Source organism: Toxotes jaculatrix, chromosome 18 (genome assembly GCF_017976425.1).
Source record: "Toxotes jaculatrix isolate fToxJac2 chromosome 18, fToxJac2.pri, whole genome shotgun sequence".
NCBI lineage: Eukaryota > Metazoa > Chordata > Actinopteri > Toxotidae > Toxotes > Toxotes jaculatrix.
Window position 1 is genome coordinate 2,301,160 of NC_054411.1, and position 21,338 is coordinate 2,322,497.

The window sequence follows — 21,338 nt, forward strand, 5'->3', positions numbered from 1 at the left end:
TAAGAGCAGTTTAAAAAAAGAAAGAAATCAAAAGCGACATCTCTTGTCCCTGCTGTCAACAAGCTGGAGCTACTTTCTACCACGGAGGTGTTCAGCAGTCTGCACGTAGGAATGAATCTTTAAGCTCCAGTACACTGATCGTCATTGACTCTGAGTGAATCAGTAGTTTTTTGAAGAGAAGTCTGACTCACTGGAAACTAAAAACTGATGTGATGTGAACGGTTCGGAACCATTCGATTATTTTTGGGAAATAAGATCGGTGTTGAATTTCTGATCCACCCGGAGCAACCTGTGGAGCGCCGCTGATACGTGGGACAAGCAAGCTTCTGTCCGAGCTACACGGCGAAGCATCATTGACAAAAGAACAACTAATGAGCCAGAAAAGCAAGAACTGCTGGCACTTTCTCACAGTCTGTGAGTTCCGGTCTCACATGGCCACCAACCTTCCATGCCACCAGGGTTCATAGGTCACCAATGCACTCAGCTCTAACAAGGGAAAAAGCTTCGATGAGCTGGATCATCAACGACGACCAACTCTCTGGTTCAACTTTGACTCGATAATTTCTGTTTTACCTCCAAATCTACGGACAATACAGTGTTAGCCTGCATCTATAAACAATAGATATTTTGGTCAAACCTGCAAAAATAACTGCTAATAAATTGGAATAAACCTCAATTATCCTTCAAGTAGTAGAATACTTGACCACTTGAAAACGTATTACCAAAAAAAAAAAAAAAAAAAAAGAGCAGGTCATTGAATCCTCAGGTGGTTTTATTAAATATAGCATGATAAATGCGTTTGAATTGCACCTTCAATATTCATTTGCTGTGGTCCACTGCTGGTCATGTGATGATTAGGTCTATCAATCCACCATTCTGACTCTGCAATGCTTGTGTCAAAACCCATTTCTGCCCCCCTCCTGCTTATCATCCATGCCTGCTTTGATAGAAGCGACCTCGGCAGAAGCAAAGGCCCCTAAATGGACTCCAGGCTCGGGAGCGATGCATCTTCATCTCACTGCTTCACACTCCAGAAAATAGGCTAATCGCCGGCCCACCGCTCAACCCACTAATCTCTGAAAACTCACATTTACTTCACAGTTCTGGCACCTGTCTTATCTGTGGAGAGAGGGGGATCCTCTCACTTTAAGTTTTACCTTTGGCCTTGAATTTAGAGCAGAACCAAACCAAATGGTAAATTTGACAAATTTAACTTAAACATTGGGCTAAAAATCATAATGCAGGCAACGTGCTGGGAAACAAAGGCAGCCGTAAATGTTGTCTCTGAGGTCTGCTTCTTCTCTGTAATTGAAAGGTCAAGCCTCTGAGATCAAAGAGCACTCACGCCTGCAGACTGTATGTGGATGTCATGTGTTAGATGTCAAATCAAAAGGCTACGTAAACAAACCAAACCACATTTAAGATTCTTCCCATACTGAGCAAAATCTTCAGCATCCCCTGGTGGTTTTACCGACACAGCTGACCCCTCTACCGGCTGAAAACCTCAGCCTTTTCCTCACTGCTGCTGTGGGCTGAGGAGATTCCTGCAGTCATCGCTCCCTCCAGTGGTGACAGATAATAAGTCACTCCTCATGAGCTTATTACCATGTTGGCTGAGCTTTTCCTTTAGGCCTCAGTAACTGGCTGGCATGAGCACCGACGGCTCACTGAAGCCCCCATGTGGGCTGAAGTGGAAATGTCCACTGTCACTGTGGACGTGTGAGCCTCACCTGCAGGTTACAGCTTAAATCTTCCAGTACACCAAATATACTGGGAGGTATATTTGATGTAAATGAGTCATGACTGTATGAAACTGCAGACTGTGTGGCACTGCTTTATTCAGTTTAATCAAAAACAAAAAACTAAACTCGCAGCTTAGCTACACTGCAACGAAAGAAACATCAAACCACACCAGCCAAATAAAAATCTCAGGTTCATTTAAATAAAATAGCTCAGGATGATCTCAGTTAAAGTCCTTTTCTCTGAGCTCATGTTTTAATAGAAGTTGCTGAAGGAGGTTTTTTGTCTCTTGGTTTCTACATCGTGCGTCGCTGCCTCCTCCTGGTCTCGTTTGGCGCCTCGGATCTCCTCCGCGGCTCCGGTCGTCCTCTGATCGCTGCTCCCTCCCAGATGTCTCAGCTCCCTCTTCTCTCTTCTCTCCTCCATCCCTTCGATCTCCTCGGCAAAGAGGGCTTTAAGTGCAGGAATGAGTCTGGGGAGGATTTTAAAGTCTCCAAAGTGAATCTGGGAGAAGAGGAAAGAGAGAAAATGGTCAAGAGAACGTACCAAGTCTGAATTTTAACTCCTGGAGGAGCGAGGCTCTGAAATACTGTGACAAAGGACAGAGTCTCATCTTACAACCTACTTCTTTCCAGCCTTTAATCTAAAACGGAAGATTTTTTTCTACACTGGAGGAGCAGCTGAACTAAATATAAAGCGCATGAATGCAACTGTTCAGGCAGATCTACTTTAACAAGGACAAGAAGTTCTACATCTAAATCAATTTTTTGAGCTCACACTGAATCTTCGCCTTAATAAAACCATCTGACATGAACAAAGTCTTTCTAGATAAATTTCCTGTCAGATAAATATCAGGTTCAAACAATAATTCAAACGAACTAAGTATCTGAGCATTTTAAGCCAGTTTTAGATAATTATTAAGTCAGAATGGAGCCAAAAACACAAAACATCCAGTGAAGCAGCAGCTCTGAAAACGAAGATGCTGTGTTGATGAGAGAGGTCAGAGGTCAGACTGGTTGGAGCTGACAGAAAGGCACTGCTAACTCACATCTAAATGTAAGTGCTGGATGAACGAACACTTACTCTCATGTGGTCGAATGATATTCCCACTTTGTCGCTGAAGTCTTCACTGAAGAGCGGGATCTTGGCGTAACGTTGGCTGAAGTGGTTCAGCATGATGAACTCGGCGTTCATACTCATGCCGATGCCGATGGCCTGGGAAGTTGTGCTGTCAGAAAACAAAGAGGCATAAAGCCAGAGGTTCACATTTCACTGCTCTCTCACTGAAGCTGTATTTCACCGAGCTTCAATGGGAAAGTTTCAATGGGAATATTGTTTTCTACAGACATAAAAGACGAGTCTGTGAAGACAGACGCTAGCTCCGCCGCCATAAAAAGGTGCAAAAATCAATGGCAATCGTCTGCGGAGAGTAAAGAAATTTAACAAGCCACTCAGAAAATAACTTCAACCTCCATGAGCCAATAAAGTGCGTTTCTTTTGTTGGCTGACGCGCAGCTTTAACTGCTGCCATTTCCCTTTTCAACCATTTTATTTATTTGCATAAATTGCATTTAAAGTCCTGCTTAGCTCTGTGGTGACACACAGTTTGTTTTCCTCACCTGTGCCTCTTCTCCACAGCTTCCTTCTCCAGCCCATCTTCCAGCGTGGCCTCGTGTATCAGTAAGGTGGAATTCTTTCCTGCACAAATCAGAAGCTTGAATCACAGACAAGCACTTGCAGTCTCTTCCTGTCCCACAGGAAATCAATCAGGTAGTCGGCGTGATCAAGAGCCGGCACGCCCCGTTTGTCTGGTGAGCTGAGCCATTTATAATGAACAGGCATAGGATACACTCGCTGTCTCTGGGAGACTCTGGACTGAATCCAGTCAAGCAATTTAAGAGGAGTCAATGAAGTGGGATCCCACAGGAACCATTAGAAGACCCTGCCAGCTATGAGAGTGATCGAAAGCATTAAGAAATATCGGATAAATTATTCAGAACAACCCGTGGAGTCGAGCTACAGTTAAGATGACCTTATATGAATCCCTGAAATATTGAAAGCATACGCTCAATTTGCTATTACCTACGCTGTGTCTGTCTAGATACACTTCAGTGAAATATGGACTCTAATCACTCTGAGTGGTACTAACCGATGTGTACAAATCTATCGCAGGGCATGGTGTCGCCGGAAAAGGCAAGTTTCCAGCCTGACTGATGAGTGAAGCTGCAGGCGAAGGCGTTCTTACAGTGATGCACCACGCACGTCTGGAACTGAGGCACACAAACAAAACAATGAGCAACTTTAAAACACGTACAACAAGTATTTGTAATGCTGAAGTGTGTGAGGCTCAAACAGCTGCAGACCTTCCTCAGACCATTCTCTTTCAGCATCGCCGTGATCAGCGACTTCGTCCACTCTGTGGGCGCCTCAGTGTTTCCACACAGAAATGCGTTAGGGACCAGACTGAAAACCAGAACAGATGACGTTAGAGACGACGACATCAACTCGACCAAAACAAAAGTCTACGGCCTAATTAACGACCCCCTGAGGCTGCGATGCTCATTACACGTCAGAAAACTAAAGAGGTGCAGGATGAAAAACTTTAGTACTGGAGAAATAGATGAAAGACCACGTCGTTAGTTAGATTAAAGAGGGGACTGTCTCTGTGCGATGGCCACAGCTTTCACTGCAAGCTTAATGATGAAGAAGTACTAAAAATGTTCAAAGTAACATGCTCATATTACCACATAACATGCTACCGTTATCATGTTAGCATCAGTACAGCAGCAGCATGGTTCACAGGTTTTAATCCAACATCACTCATCAGGAGCAAATACTGCATTTGTGAGGGACTATTTTCAGCTGCGGATCAATACACATTTATTGATTTTTTTTTTGTGTCTTCATGTCCACGTACTTGATGTGGCTCAGAATTTCCTCGCAGTGGTCATGATACTGGTTGAGCCAGGTCATGATCTGTACCGGGGCAATCAGGTAGACGGGGCTAAACGCCTTCCCTAACGTCGTCTACAAACATAAATAAAAACAAACAAAAGATTTCAACCTTGATCTTAACGTGACTTTAAAACATTAATGGAACAAAGGAATTAATAACAACTAAAAATTTGAAAATTCGTTTATTTATTTATTTATTTATTTTTTACCATCGCTCTTTCCCTCTGGTACAGCACTTTCAGCAGCCCCTGAGACAAAAAGGTTGAACATCAGAATCAGTATTTATGCTGAACAGGCCTGAGAGAAACGCAGGATTGTTTTTATATTATCAGTTCAACATGGCGCACGGCTGCTTACTGTGTGGTGGTCAGCATGCAAGTGTGAGATGAAGACAGTCGATATCTTGGACAGAGCATCGTCCACATCGTCGCCGTAGTGTCTGCAGAGCTGCCCGAAGGTTCCCTCTCCACAGTCCAACAGAACCGACTGACTCGGGCTACAAGCAGGTACAAACACAGACAGGAAGATCAGGCTAGAAAGGAGGAAAACAATTCGAATGCACTCACTCGGCAGTTTCTTAGGAAACGCCGAGCTAAAACCGACGCAGTCTAACAACAGTCCTGCAATAAATCCTTGTGACGAAACCGTTTTAGATATTGATTCGGCCCGTTCACGGTCTGCAAATGATAGTTTTATGATCCAGTTTTAATCTGGATTATATTCCACGTTTCATTTCATGTTATGGCAGCAAAACAATAATTATCTAAAGACAGATTAACAGACGTTTGTGCCAAAAAAAAAAAAAAGAGATTCATACCTGATATTAACTAAAGTGCCACTGACGTTTCTGATTTTCATTGGAAGTGCTGATCCTGTTCCCAAGAAAACCACCTCTGGGTATTTTTTTTCTTGCCCTGCAGCAGAAAACATAATCTTGTGTGTGTGCAAAGAAAGAACGCAAAGAGAAAAAAAGCAGTTTAATTTAAAATGAATAAAAATATACTATTTCCGGAACTGACCGGAAACCTCTGCGGCGTCAGCGGAGAGAGTCTTCCTGCACTTGTCCACTTCCTCCAGAAAGTTTGGGACCTCAGAAGCTTCTTTCACAAACTCCTCAGCGTTGCAGGAGGGGATGGCATCTCTAACGAATGAGATACAGAATCAAGAAGACACACACCACTGCCCACGAATACGCCGGCGGGGAAAACAGGGATTCTTTTCACATCTGACCTTGACACGCCTCCACAGCACTTGACAGAAACAGTGCAGAGAAAACACTGACAATTGTAAGACGAGTTTAAAGGAGAAGAAAGAGGCTGAGTGCAATGGTCCATTCCAGATTGTTTTCTGTGACAAGGCAGTGCTGGGAGCTGCAGAGTAATGTTGACTAAATTGGGGGGATTGAAGGACAAACCAACCTTTGCCACTCCATTACGGGTCTGAACTGGAACTTGAGCAGACACTCGGCTCTGACGCTGGGTACGTGCAGGGCAGCCTGAGGCTCCTGGGGATGAAATATGCTTTTGATGTTTTCTTCATGTACCGTACCTGATTTATTACTTTGAAAACTTTTGCTTTTAAAGCAACTCACCAAGCACTTCATTAGAAACACCACACTCTTACTGGGTGGGGACTCCCTTTGCTCTCAGAGGATAAAGTGTGACCTCAGTGACTTTGACGGCGGTGTAATTGTTGGTTTGAGTGTTTCTGAATCTGCTGATCTCCTGGGATTTTCACACACAACAGTCTCTAGAGTTTAACTCAGAATGAAGACAAAAACAAAAACCATCCAGCGAGCAGCAGCTCTGTGGACGGAGAGACCACAGTCTGAGTACTGCTGCTGACCATGTTCACGGCCACAGTTTACCATCGTCAAAGGGAGGAACTACCCAGTGTTAGTGTGGTGTCCCTAATAAAGTGTTTCTTAAGTGTGTAAATTAATTTTAATTAAGTAAATAATGTGCTGTGTGTATAGTTATTACAGATATAAGCTAAGAACTGTCCTGATAATTGAAGGATTAAATCTGACCACCAGTGTTACCGTTGTTTTGTAAGTCCTGAGTTCTGGAAAGATCTCGGGGTGAATCATGTTCAGCTGGGCCTGAATCTTGTGACTCCTGATGTTGTGGACTGTGCAGACTTGTTCGTTAAGGATCAGGTGTTGTGTGGTGCGTGGAAACCTGCACAAACACAGAGCAAACTCTCAGTTTGTCAAACTGAATGTCAAAAAAAAAAAAAAAAAAGAAAACAAAAAGCAGGAGTCTGGTTTCAAAGTGGGACAAATCAAACCTCTCCATCCACTCTTTGTATTGATCTGTTTTCAAAACAGACTCTGGGGTCATGTGGACCACCAACACAGCAGGGTCCTCCGTCCCTCCTGCTTGGTACCTAGAAGGGACGACAGACTGAACTGAAATACAGCTTTTTACATACATTCAGTTGAACTGAGCTACAGACACAATCAGTTTCTTAAAATGTACAACCAGATAATCAGCGTTACCTTCTCAGTTGGGAATTGGTGCAAACGGGTTTGACAAACTCCTCAGACGGACACTGGACAACAATGAAGGCTGGTCCCGGGTAAGTGGGAGTACAAACCTGCTCGGGTCGGATCTGCAAGCAAACAGCAACAGTGTCAGCTGATACTGATGCAGCTAGGAGCTGCAGGGTGAAAAGTCAGGCTCATATCAGAGACTCCATCTTCATACAGCACCTCTTTCCCTTCGAACGTGATGCTTTGCCCGGCCTTCAGAGTTTTGATCAATGGACCGATGGCTGCCGTGCCTCTGTGGGGAAAAAGATTTTCAGAGCTGGAATAATCTGTTTCACAGCAACGTTCAGCATCTTTACATTTTTGTTATTTACACCCCATAAAATTAAGTTTAAAAAAAGACAGTGTCCACCCACACTCAGACTGACAACAATAACAAAACTAATACAACTAACAACAGCAAGACACTGATGCTGTATGGATCTGTTGGTATAAACTCCACAGTCAACCCAGTTCAAGGGCTTTCCATTGATAACCAGTGTTAGTACTGAATTCAGTGCAGCCAATGAAACCTCACTATGTCAGACACCAAATTAACTTTAATAAAAGACCAATAGCAGTTTTTTTTTTTTATTTGATGCAAAAATCCACTTACACAGGCAGTCCAAGCTCCCTGGCCTGAGGGACCAAGAAATTTCCCTTCTTAGGGTGAAGCTGTAAAAGAGTTTGGAGAAGAAGAATCTCAGACACAAAGCTCCTTCACTTTCTACATCACACACTGGATGACTTTTTTTTTTTTTTTTTTTTTACAGTTTCCTACCTTGCATATAAAGGTAACCACCAATGACGCATCTCTAGTTGCTTTTTGTCTTTCACCTACAAGATACACAAATAACGACGTCACACCGGCGTCTACACACGTTTTTATTCCTTCTGTTCTGTAATTTTCACTGTGTGTTGAATTGTGGAGGAACAATGTCCATCAACACTCTCAAGAACCTGTTGGGGACCTGAGTTCCCCAACAGGTTCTTGTTCCCAGGGGAGGGTTCCTGCTGTGGAGCCAAACCTCATGATTACATCCTTCTCATCAGGACTCAGTTTGTGCTCCAGGTGAACCACATACTTGGCTCCTGGACTCACCTGGACTTCTTGGATTGTCTCCGCAGCTGTTGAGGTGAATGTTGTCTTTCTTTGAGGCAGGACTTCGAGAGGGGCTGCTCGTCCTCGGGGAGAGCTTCTTACCGTGATCCCTCGACTGAGCTGCGGAGCGAAGATTGAAAACAAGTCAACAGAGAATCAAAACATTTTCAGAAGTCGAGGTGAAAAAAATCAAAAAGAAACCTTTGAACTCACCAAATATTGGAACCTGATAAACTGTCATTGTTTCATCTGTGTAAGCCTCCTCGGTGTACGGTCGGACCGCTGTGAGAACACGACACAGTCAACAATCACACTGATATCATGAAAAAAACAATTTAATTATCTGATTCAGTTCAGCAAAGTCAACATACACAGCTTAATGTCTTCCAGTGGTCCAGAAAATGACTTGATGGCTTCCACATAATTCTCCTTTGATTAAATAAAAAACAGACAGAAGAGAGAGAACAGAAGTGAACATGTGTCACATTTAAAACTCCTGCAGGTGCGTTCGTACGGAAAGATTCAGTTTCTCACCAGCTGTGGAGGTCCAGAGAGGACACACTCAGGAACGCCGATGTCCCTCAAAGTTAATATCATCCCTGCAGAAAAAACAACAGGCATGGAAAAGTGTTGTTAAAAAAAAAAAAACTATCTTCAACCTCTGATACTGTTTTAATTGATTAAAACATCATACTATTATCAAAATTAATAATAAAAATCATCCGTAATGCTGCCATCCCTCAAGACAGAGTATACAACCAGTGTTACGATGGACCACCACAGTCAATAACATGGACTATTTTGTTAATTAATCTCTCAAATTATGGGACAGATGTTAATCACCGGATAAACCTCCCACATTCTCCCAGTTCAGTCTGGTCAGGAAGATGTTGTCCAAGCGAGCAGCTTTAAGTCTGTCAGAGGAAAATGAATTTGTATTAACCCTCAGTGTTTTTGTCCATCAGACCAACTGAGATGATGACAATGTGCTCACACCATGATGGACGAACCGCCTTACTTGTACTCCTGCATGAGTCTCTGTGTCCCTTCACCACAGTTGAACAGGTACCTGCAGCAGAGAGGAGGAAAGTTTGAAAGCTTTGTTATGTGCAGATGGTAAAGGAGCAGTGTGACCACTTTTCATGAAAGGTGGGTCTTGTGATTTTAGGAGTCTTACACCTTCCTCATCTGCTCATATCTCTGTGAACAGTACCTGTTAAACTCGGAGAAAACATAAAGTGACGCAGCATTATCTCTGCTTCCAGCGCCGATCACCTGCAGGTACACCGTGGATGGTCCGTGAACGTCTCCTCGTTCAGTCCGGATCTCTTTGCTTTTCAGTTTCCGCAGCGGCTCCTTCTGTCTGCCTTTCCTCGGACCCAGCAGCTGTCTGCTCCCCGAGTTATTATCATAATCTTTAGAATTATTATTATTATTATTATTATTAGTCGCCATTGTTCGGAAAAACTGTAAAACAGTCCGAGAATCCCTGCGTGCGAGCGGCGGAGCAGCAGCAGCAGCAGGGAGAGCTCTGCCTTTCACAAACAGAAACGTAAAGCACCTGAGCTTCAGAGGGGCCGTATTCATAATAAAAAACGTCAGTCGATATCTAAAACAACCAGCATCTATAAGTCACACGTACAAGCAGTCAGTTAACGCTTGGACAAACATTTCTACTCGCTTTTCGATGCATTATTTAGCTAAACGATGCTGAGCGTTCGTTCAACACGACCCTGAAGGGTTGGTTGACACATGTGACACTTTGTACGTCCGGCATCTAAAGATGACGTTGCCTCTATCTAATCGCTTATTGGTGTGAGGGATTGTTTGGCAGGTCTGTGGACCAATCACAGTGGGCTATTTAAAAAAGGAGGCGGGGATAGAACTACTACTCGACATAAACAAGCTACTACAAAATAAAACACCTGAAATGTAAATTATAAAAATTGTAACTGCTCTTTTAAGTATGTTAATGATCAAATAATCAAAAATGTCTCGCTCAGGAAATAAAGAGCGAATAGAAATGAATATAAATATTCATAGTGAGACATGAAAACATGTTTATGCTGAAGCCTGACTTTTAATAAATTATACAATTGAGAATATTTTATTAGCAATTTATTTTCTTTTTATTATTAGAATTCACCTTCATTCATCTTGTTAAAGCTTTGAGTTCAGTGAACTGACTCCTCCCCTAGCTTATGTTCGACACATTCAGAAAAAAAGACACACAACACACAATTCCCTTCTTTCTCTCTCTTTATTCATTTATCAGCATATAGTCCACTGCACAGTGAGCACTAACTGGACTGCAGGTCTAACATGACTCTGACGACCAACACTTTAACCTTTTAAACTGCTTTATACCCACAGAAGCAAAGTTCCATTAAGATACCAAACACAATGCTTTCATTCACGTACATGGAAGAGGTGGGACAATTCACAAAGAGCATGATTCCAGTATGTTGAAGAATCTCCAAGTCAGATACTCCACATGATTTTGGTTCTATAAATACAAGTTCCAGGTTATCTGCTTTTTTTTTTTTTTTTTTTTAAATCACTACTAATCACTGAGATGAGTCCTCATCAAGATGAGTCAAGACCATGATTGACTGATTCAGCTATTATACTTACGTGACTGTGCGTCAGTGTGTGTTTGTGAACAAGAGAGAAACAGAAGTGTGTTAACGTTTATATATTATACAGACATGACTGAAGTGAACACCATTTTTATTGCAAGTGGTGTTTTTTTTTTTTTTAGGCTTTACAATTCTCTTTTAACACTGCAATAAGGGGACCAAGCAAATTTACATGAGGATTTGTTTTGTTTACTTTGTTGTCTTTTTTTTTTTCGCTGTCTTTACTGTTGCAGACTTGTGTATATTTTTTGATGTATTTTTGTTTTCTTTCTGCATTCAGTCCATATACATAGGGGAGCTGGGAGATGCTGGCATCTGATCCAGGATTCTGCAGACGTAAGCGGCTACGTCGACCGGGCGCTCTTCGTACATCTGGATGAACGGATCTTTCTGGAAAGGGGAGAGAGATACATACAAACAGATTAATACAAACTCCTACAACATACTTCTGAACTCTATGGAAGATACAATGCACTGCAAAAAAACATGCTAAGAAAATAAAACCTAATGACTGGGACTGAGTTATAAGCTCACCAGTAGCTCTTTGTACTTTGGCCTTTTCGACTCATCCTTTGTAAGGCTTCAGGAAAGGAAGAGAAAAAAAGAGGAGTTATAACATTGGAGGCTGCAGTTCAGACATGTGTCCACCAGAGGGACCAAAGAGCAAACAGCTGGAGTTTGTACTCCATGACACAACAGTAGAACCAGTAGAGCCAATTTCCTGACATCAGAACATCACAGACACTGCTGAACACGTTCACGGCAGTCTCTCCTCACCACACGTTGACAAAGGCGATGAATTTGGGGGAGAAGCGCCTCTCCTCAGAGTTGCTGAGCTGTGGAGGGTCTCCTCTCACCACCTGGGTCAACTGGTCAAACACACTGTTCCACTTCGGGTAGGGAAACCGTCCTGTGGCCAGCTCATACTGAAACACATCATATACCTTCAAGTTAAATCGATGTTTAAGGAAAACCAATACTGTCGGACTTTTTGTGAGTGTTCCTCCTGACGATTTCGGGTGTAAAATTACAAAAAGTTATAATGCTAATACTCAGCTCAGAGATAATCAGCTCAAATTGATTCTTTCTGTTTACCAACAGAATCAGGATAGTAAGATAAGACTCACCAGTGTGATTCCCAAACTCCACACATCTGAGCGGACATCGTAGCCTTGCCTGGATGCGCTCGGGTCTATTCTCTCTGGCTGAAAGTTAAACAGGAAATTATATTAAAATTTGGGCCCAAACACGAGAGTAAAGAGCCAAAAGGTCCAAACTGAATTTCAAAGAAAGGTACGAAAAATGTTTTTTGAATGAGACACACAATTGTGCATTTGTACTAATGATTTTACTGGAGTACATTGAACTTAACTTGTAAACTTAACAAATAATGCTCCTTGGACATTTATTGGACACACGAGATTGAAACTGTCGAATCAGTTGGAGGACTGAGGTCAGTTTTTTTAAACCACCAGATGTCACTATGTTTCCTGGGTTTAAAGCCCAGAGGCTTCAAATCTTTATCAGCACAGTGATAAATGAATTTTAGCTGATGTTTTATGCTGTAAACACGTCAGTTTTTGAACCGATGAGGGAACCTAAGGTGATTTCATGCTGTTCTTTGTGTGAATTCTGAGTTCCAGACTAGATCATCAGAAAGAAACAGGTGTTCATGCCAAAAGGGGCCAAAACAAATCCTACACTAGACAAGCGCTCCCCTGAGAATACCAAGCCAGCTCATCACCTCTGGGCATGTTTTCACCTGCACAACAAGATGCCATCAGCTCCGGAGCTCTCACACAGGTTGCACGTTCCCTCATTCCTGTCTCTCAGGACTGCAGCGTGGCCCCGCACGCCTTAAGAGACTTACTTCTGCCCATTCTGTCATTTACAACCTCCTCTTTCGGTTCATCACAACTCACAGAGCAGACGTGGTAATGAAGTGTGGCAGGAGGCTGCAGAGCCCGCCTGCCTCTCCTGCTGCTGTGCTGAGAGGAGGGAGCACCTCGCTGGCCCATTTACAGGCCTGAATTAGATGCTGACGTCACCCAGCAGAGTGGGACAGTGTGTGCTGCAGCACTGATGGGTTTTATAGAAGAGCAGCTGACTACTGCAGAGAGCCTGCTCACATCTGCCAAGGCTGGAAGTGTTTGGTGTCTACAGTCATAGCATATACATTTCCTCGAATATAAACAGCATTAGTGGGGAAGCAATTAGATAATGATGCTAACATTTGTAAGTTGCACCCTCTCTTCTCTTATCTGTTGTATAAACCGTATCCCTGTGGGTTTTTTTAATTGCTGTTAAAACAAAATATGCAACCAGAGGGTGACACAGGAAACTTTCAATGGGTATTTATGCTAATTTTTGACATTTCAGACATCTCCCATTCATTTGGGAGATACATGCTGAACAGTCTGATCCTGAGATTCGTACCTTAGTTCACTGAAAAAGTGAACTAAGCACAGACAAGTACGTGCAACCAAATGTAAAAAACTGTAAAGGCTCTGCTTTGTGACAACAGATGTGTGAGATTATCACCACATACATAAGAACTATGACAAACAGCTACTGGTTCTACAGAATCCACATACCCAAACAGTAAGTCCGGCTCTCCAGCTGTACTGAGGTCACCTTTTCTATGTCATTAAGCCTGCAGTAACGCGCAGCGTGGTGATAAAACACCTGGTGAGCGTGCCAGCAGGAAACAAGAAACTGGAGCTGAGATTCCTGCACCCTGAGTTCACAGCCGCGGGAAGCTCCCGGGTTACCTCGCTCAGACCAAGTCATGAATGAAGCGCCCTGCCTCGGTCCTTCAGAGGGCAGAGCTCGTGTGGTGGTGTTGATGTGTGGCCAGGTCCTGATAGTGCCTAACCAAATTTAGAATGGAAACTGCTGTGGAGTGACCACGGAGGCTGGGGGGTGGGGGGGGGAGGTGCCCCCAGCTGACGTAACCCCGAGACAGAAAATAACCTCAAGTGATGACGACACCATGAGATCACCTCTTTGCACTGCCAAAGATTTGGTGCTGTTCAGTTATGTTGCATGCACACACATGCATACGCAACACACACACGAGAATCACTCTGGGCTTCAGGAAATTCTGATCTATCATCATATATCATATCATGGTGCCTTTGAGATAGAAATGATAATTCATTTCATCACATAGGATGGATCCACTTTTAAAAATCTGTCTCGTCAGTCACCAAAATTTTATGTTTTTATTTTATTTTCATTAGCTTTTAATGTTAAACAGAGACAAACGTGACTGAAATCCAATCTTTCACCTCTCGCTTGGTGACATTTTCATTTTGTCACTGTTAGAAGTAGAATTTCCTTTTCCAGCACAACACAGAGGCGGTTAATGGAACAAAGACTCAGTGTGTAATAAGATTATTCCTGCTCCAAAGCACTAAAGGAACCGGAACACAGAATTCAGAATCTGCAGCAGGTTGTTGATTTGGTTTCTGATCAGGTGCTGAGACTTCTAGCTTTTAAAACTCAGTATCTGGCTCAGACGTCAGAAACCAACCGCAGCTGACATTTCAGGACTCTTGCAAACACAAATCGAAGAGCGACTCCTGTCAGTGCACTGCAGCCCATCCACTGAACTTTTTCAGGTCATGCACCCGATGACCTTCTTCTCACAGGTCTCAGTCACAACCAGGTCATTCAGTTTTGTTAGTTTCACAGTTCTCAGCACCATCCATATCAGCAGTACTGATTCATCATGAATCATTTTATCGACAGCACAGTAAAATTTAACTGCCGTCAGCAGACGAGTCAGACGCCTGTTCTGACTCATATCTACCTTTTTTTTTTTTTTTTATGGGATCCAAAAGGTAGAAATGTTTGCTTTTGTGACCTGGGTCTCTGAGACTGTTAAGTTGATCAGCTCTTCTATGCTCATCTCCCAAAACCAGCATGACGTGTTCACACTTACTGCCATGTATGGTCGGCAGCCTGCATCTCTGGTTTTGGCAATGGAGTCCACCAGCTGACCACTGATGCCGAAGTCACACAGCTTTATGTTGCCGTTCCTGTCCAGGAGGATGTTTGACGGCTTAATGTCTGAAGGAGAAAGAAAAGACACAGTGATTGAAAAGAAGCCTGAAACCCAAAGTCAGAAAAAAGACAAAGACAGAGAGAGGTCCCCTGGTATTGTCTTACCTCTGTGTATTATTTTCAAGTTTTCTTTTAAGTGGTTAAGTGCTTTCACAGTCTGCAAAATACCAAAACAACTCATTAGTAGCAGCAGCTGATAATTAGGCTTATTTATTTTTTTTAAAAAAAGGATATAATCTTTACAAAAACTTACAGCTAATGTTATTTTTCCTAATATTTCTTCTGGAATCACTTCGTCTAATGAGCAATATACAAATTTGTAAAATTTGTCTAACGAGGTAGCCATAAGTTCCATACAAATCCAACAGTCACCCTGCAACACAAGGAATCCACAAATTAATTTCTAATTCCAGAAACAGAAAAAAGATTTAAATAAAGTTTTATATGTGACTTGAGCTCACCTCTCTGAACAGAGCACCATAAAACTGCACGATGTAAGGACAATCACTACTTCTCATGACCACGTCCAAGTCCATCAGCAGCTGCTTCTGCTCCTTTTCATCAACAGTTGAACGAATTCTCTGAGATAAAAACACAACACAAAGAATAATCAAAGACATGATCACACTGTAAAACAGTCACGACTTTACCTCTACCTGGCTGCACGCTTCAATTTTTCACTTTTAATCTAAACCTGGATATCTGTTCCCGTGTTCTGGCCTAGTCTGAGGTAACTGATCACCTTGACCGCCATGATCTGGTTACTCGGCTTGTGCACCATCTTGTTGACGGAGCCGTAAGCCCCGCGGCCAATCTCGCCCAAATCTTTGAGATCCTCAGCTGTGAAGTCCCAGTGCTGCTCCGGAGAAATCTTCAACTTTCCTGACGACTCGATACTGTGCGTCCTCAGCCTCTCTCTGAGAAAATCCATAAATATACAGCGAAGTGTGTAAAAGGAAAGAGAGAAAAAAATGCAAGATAAAAAGAAATATCTGAATATGAGGCGGCTGGATTTCTTTTCGGGGAGCCGACACGAGCTCTGCGGCTCACTCACATGTGCGGGTTTTGAAAAGGCGGCCCCGCCGTGTTCAGTGTGAACCTAGTTGTGGGTTTGATTGGAGGGTTGGCAAAGTTCAACTTCAGGGCTTTGCGTTTACCTGACCGGGAAAAGAAACAGTGACGTGATCGAATTTTTAAATGAAGCAACAAAACTTGAGGATTAAGCAAAAACCAAAAAAGCAAACTCACCCCACATGAAAGGTCACAGTGAGTGAAAACAACACAAACCATGAAACGAGATGACGGGATGAATGAGGAGACAAGTACATTTATCCAAATTTACTCAAATCCATGGATGTCATGCTTTCCATAGAACCACAGGATAAGAACTGGCAACATCTGCATCGCCATATATGGACATTTTACAGAATTAAGTCAAACTCTGCTGTAATATCTCCAAAAACATACTCATCTATGAGCCTTAAAAATCTAATGTTGCCATGACGCAGTGCTTCTCTCTGGTTTGTAATATTAAATGAAGATCAATCACTCCATACATTCAGTTTCCAGTTTGTAATTAGGTACACTTAGCTTAAACTAATGCATCTAATACAACGGTCATGCAGTAAATCCTACCTTCATAAAGGTCATTACGTTGTGATCACTTTGGCAGATGTAGTTTAACTGTTTGCTGTTGAAGCGTTCTGCATGATACAGAAGTGTGTAACTGATATAATAATTGGAGCAGACACAACAGAAACACCTGTCAATATGACACAGCACAGTTCAAATCTTATTTTATTTATTTACTGATATATACCAGGACGTAGCCTCTTTGTCACATGATGCAGGGAGGTGCTTCTGTTATTAAGCCTGTCCTCACTGGTTTAAATGGGGTGGACAAAATAAAACATCACAATCTTCACGAAGGTGGGATTTGCTTTAGATCGCATCAGTTTATGCTGAGCCTAATACACTGGCAACTGAGTGTAAATGATGTGGGAAAATCTCTGACAAATTTATATCATCTCACAGTATATATCCTCACATCGCTGACTTAAACAGGTGTCACCTGTTCAGCAGCAGCCTGACACATTCATTTATTTATCTGAGGCTTTCGGAGGAGAACTGAGCCTATCAACACCCACTGTATTTTCTTGCCACTTTCTTGCAGTGCTACCTACATCTGAATCCTTTATTTGATGCAGAAACAGAAACTGTAGCGTGCTGCTAAAATCCCAGACACCCACATTCACAATGCAGACACAAATCCACCACAAAAACAGGGTAAAAAGAAAACACTAATGTATATATCTTGATGAAGGCATGCTTCTCAAGGCCAACTGCTTTGATTTCACCTTGAATCGTAGGACAGCGTTCCCCGCTCGCTCCACCCAAAATACCACAAGAATGTGTGTTTGGATTCCAATAGGGTTCGATGGAAAACATCGCTTGAAATGACAACTTCTGAGTGTGTGTACCTTGTCTCGACAAGCAAGTGCTATGCTGAAGTGCACCCATGCCAAAAACAAAAAGAAAAAAAAAAAGACAAACCAGTTGAAAATAAAACGGTAAGGTGACAACACTACAGGCACTACTTTTGCTTGTTAGTGACACACTGAAAACCAGTGCAGTAGAGCTTCCATCACAGTATTTAATTTGGAAAACACTTCTTCAGTCTACTTCTTTGCTGGGAGAGCTTGTCTATCACACTGAGGAGGTGAATCAGCTGAGGGGATCTTGAGCCAAAATCTCAATTCAATGGAAGCTCTGAATTTTAGGCTTGTGCCGATGAGAACAAACACAACTTTTGACACAGAAGTTACTAAATTAACGAGACAACAAACGGCATTTTTCTGCAGCACAGAGATTTTAAGGAACGTATCTTACGTGAAAAAGCTGCAGCTTTTCTCTATTATCTGAGCAAGTCATATTAACCAATGAACTGTGAGCGACCGGCACAAGCCTACTTGAACCCATCAGAAGTCTTGACTTGGATTAGTTGAGAACAGCAGGACAGACTCCCCCATACCAGACTGTCAGGCGGAAACAAAGGGATGAGAACTGTTGGTGCTGAAGCAAAAGAGGTTTGGCTTACTTGGGGGAGCTCCAGACAGGTTTATCTGAAACCCTAGAGGTGAGAAGACAGCTTTTATTTTCTTCATATTTCACCTTCCACAATCTGCCAGCTTGTTATGTCTTCCTCAAGAGACTGCTTTGTTAGTAGACTTCCAGGATTTAATACGGCGTCAGGTGCTCAAAAGGCTCTGAAATAACCTCTTCCTGGAATAAAACGGTGTCCATTTCATTCAACAAACCCACGGCTAAAGGGAATCCTGCAGTTTCAGGGTTGACAAATAATCACAGAAATTGGCCTTGCTGTGCTGAGGTATTAAACATACTGGAGCATCCTATTGCAGGTTAAATGCATCATCTGGAGGGTAATGCATTAGCATGCACACGCATTTATGAAACAGCTACAAGCACTTCGCTAAGGTGAATTATGTCATGTGTCAGTCAGTGTAACAGCAAATGAAGGAGACAAAATGACCTGCAGATGTAACAAAAAAGGGATCTAGGAGTGAGTATGAATCACTGTCATGAAATGGTTTTGCAAGGAACATATTACAGTTTAATAAACATTTTTTTTTCTTGGGACAGCTCACCATTTTTCAGCACCATGTCAGAAGTTAGGAATCATTAGTTAGCAGCATTAAGGTAGAAAGTGAAATACGGTCAGGGAAAAGGTGAATGAAAACAGGATTACACAGCACGGATCAATGTCAGATACCTGATAAGTTATGATTATAAAATCATTTTAATCAAAGTATTTAAGCCCAATTCATTGCTTCTGGAAAATAATAAAAAATAACATGCAACTCAGATATAAATCCATAGGGTCGATGAGAAATCATCTGCTAACTATACAAACATCATGAGGCAGTAGCTCTAAAATCTAATTTGGTCTAGCATGAAAACCAGAGCACATGGCAGATGTGAGGGACTGACTAAAATACCATGCCTAATTTATGATTATGTTAACACTGATACTGATAATTAATATGACGACTGATGGCTCTTTAACTAAAATGAGCTTTATCTGGATTTCTAATTAAACAGCGAATCCTACTCTACTAAGTCAAATGAAGTGTGTAGCTACCTGTTTCACTCTGACATCTCCAGCAGGTGTTGGACTCTGAAAGTTAAAATGAGACATCGTTTGTACAAAAACACAGCATTTTAATGAGCATTTGGTTTAGCCCTGGTGTGAATGAAGAGACTGGTTTAGATGTTTCTGTTGACAAGCCCTTATAAGGACAGAACAGCCTCAGGTTTCACTGGGCTCACTCCATACAGGCGGCAACCAGCCTGCAACACAACACAACTCACTACTTTAACTAGCTGTAAAGAATGTATGGAAACCCACCAAACTTTGAAATTATATTTGGTATTTAGCAATTATATTTGGTATTGCATAATGTCAACCATAAACACCAAGTGTAACATGACTGCTGATAATTTCTCAGTTGTGAGGGTCTTTTGATAAATTCGGCATATTTAATACTAACATAGCTCTGACTCAAAAGCGGTGAAATGCATTGTATTAATACAGAGGTCGAATGAAGCCTAATTTGGGAGTAACAGACGCCATGAATGTCAAGGTAGCTGCAATTCAAATACAAGATGACACACAAATTAAATCTATGTGGAATCGAGTGTTTTTATGGTTTGTAAGGTTTTAAAAATGAAAAGGTTCTTCAACTGGCTTGTATGATATACGTAGCTATAGCTGCGATTTAAAATCGCTCATTTTTGGAATGGAGTTTGGTAAGATTCTCTCGAAACGAGAGAGAGCAGAATGTAACGGGGCTGTAAAATACCAAAATGGTAACACGCACATTATTTGCATTTTGAAATGTATTAGAAAACTATATTACTCGGGCAATTAAAAGTCAGTACGTTCCTCTTGGGAAAATTACCGGTCCGTTCCCCTGGGAGTATTTTTCAGTCCTGGGAGTAGCCTCAGCCTCCCACGGCTAGCCCTGCTAACATTAACCTTCACTGCAGCAGAATGAGAGCCCCCAGCTACGAGCACATATCCCCAGCTTCACCTTCACTTACCCTGCATGCTGCTCATGGTGGTAATGTGCTGAGACTGGGACTGGTGGTGGTGGTGTGCTGCGGATCCCGCGTTGTTGCTGCTGTTGTGGCTGCTAGGTGTTGTTGAGTTGTTAGGACTGGGAGTCGCCATTGTTGTGTGTTTGAATTCCATCAGCAGCACCGGGCTGCAATGCAGAGACACGGAGAGCAACTTCACCCTTCCCTCCCAGCCTCAGTAATTACTGCCTCACTAACGGAAACTTCACACCGCAAAGCGAGCGGCCGGCGACCGCGGAGTACTTCCGAAATGCTTTAAATTATCTAGGATTCCTAAAACTTCGGGGCTAGATTGAGCGCTACCTGTGTGGTAACGTTAACAAAAACAAACATCCAGCTAGGCTAGGCTAACTAAACTGGCTAGTGAAGAGGCTTTACGACCCGCAATCAGCTGACCAACTGACACTGACATGTCAACACCCACAGCCGCTGCACGCTGTTAGCCACGACCGCACCGGATGTTTGTTTCAAAATAAAACGAGACTCGTTACTCGTTCAAAACGTTGTTTGAAAAAAAAATGGGCCAGATTAATCCAGTCCTACACTGTGGGAAAAACTTTAGATGTGGGCCTGTAACTCTCTAATTGCACAAATGAAAGCATTATACCTGCCTCTGCTCCTCTGTTCTCCTGCTGGGGTTTTTTTCTGCCTCAGCTTTGTACCACGCACAGTTAGTATAACTAAAATAAATAAATAAATAAATAAACAGCATTAAATGTTCCTGTACTGTGAGATATTGATCATATAAGAGTGATCAGCTTCTACACATACACAGCTCTCTCTAATATTGATGATTATGTGTATGTCGTGCCGGGCCATAACTGCAAAGTATTAAATTCACATCCGTTGGTGATTTTGTTTTGTAAAGAGCCATCAGAGGCAGCGCTTCTTCATTGTGTCCGCCTTGACTACACTGCGGTCTGGGGGGATGTGTGCTCGTTTTGTTGTGCGGGGCAGCAGGAGAGGAAAACGTCCGAGATTTACTCTAATGTAGTTATTTAAAGATAGACCTGTATGGGCTGATTTTACTTACACATTACAAGACAGCTCTGTCAGAGTACGTATGAAAACGGCATTGTAATCACAGGGCCGTATTCTTGGGTGCAGTGCTGACAGTCATGCAACACAAAATTTAAACAGCTTTAAA

At 42.4% G+C, this 21,338-nt stretch overlaps 2 protein-coding genes across 4 annotated transcripts; both read right to left on the bottom strand.

Moving 5' to 3' along the window:
* Nucleotides 1–1,818: 1,818 nt before the first annotated feature.
* On the bottom strand, nt 1,819–10,089 carry elac2 (elaC ribonuclease Z 2). The gene is made up of 24 exons (XM_041061756.1): nt 9,541–10,089; nt 9,346–9,396; nt 9,171–9,241; nt 8,862–8,926; nt 8,699–8,756; nt 8,541–8,609; nt 8,328–8,447; nt 8,007–8,062; nt 7,842–7,900; nt 7,409–7,481; nt 7,196–7,308; nt 6,985–7,083; nt 6,737–6,875; nt 6,114–6,199; nt 5,715–5,836; nt 5,513–5,609; nt 5,053–5,191; nt 4,905–4,943; nt 4,658–4,767; nt 4,104–4,203; nt 3,890–4,010; nt 3,360–3,438; nt 2,824–2,968; nt 1,819–2,244 (listed from the first exon to the last, which is right to left on the bottom strand). The coding sequence occupies exons 1-24, from the start codon at nt 9,912–9,914 to the stop codon at nt 1,996–1,998; spliced, it is 2,634 nt and encodes an 877-aa protein (XP_040917690.1). The 5' UTR covers nt 9,915–10,089; the 3' UTR covers nt 1,819–1,995.
* Nucleotides 10,090–10,586: 497 nt separating this feature from the next.
* map2k4a (mitogen-activated protein kinase kinase 4a) lies at nt 10,587–20,597 on the bottom strand. 3 transcript variants are annotated; one of them, XM_041061757.1, is made up of 13 exons: nt 20,156–20,597; nt 19,194–19,229; nt 18,132–18,164; nt 16,089–16,191; nt 15,777–15,951; nt 15,496–15,615; nt 15,288–15,407; nt 15,140–15,191; nt 14,913–15,040; nt 12,094–12,171; nt 11,744–11,892; nt 11,501–11,546; nt 10,587–11,356 (listed from the first exon to the last, which is right to left on the bottom strand). In XM_041061757.1, the coding sequence occupies exons 1-13, from the start codon at nt 20,304–20,306 to the stop codon at nt 11,243–11,245; spliced, it is 1,305 nt and encodes a 434-aa protein (XP_040917691.1). In that variant the 5' UTR covers nt 20,307–20,597; the 3' UTR covers nt 10,587–11,242. The 3 variants fall into 3 exon arrangements, with proteins under 3 accessions (XP_040917691.1, XP_040917692.1, XP_040917693.1); XM_041061758.1 differs by lacking the exon at nt 18,132–18,164; XM_041061759.1 differs by lacking the exons at nt 18,132–18,164; nt 19,194–19,229.
* Between the last annotated feature and the right edge of the window lie 741 nt (nt 20,598–21,338).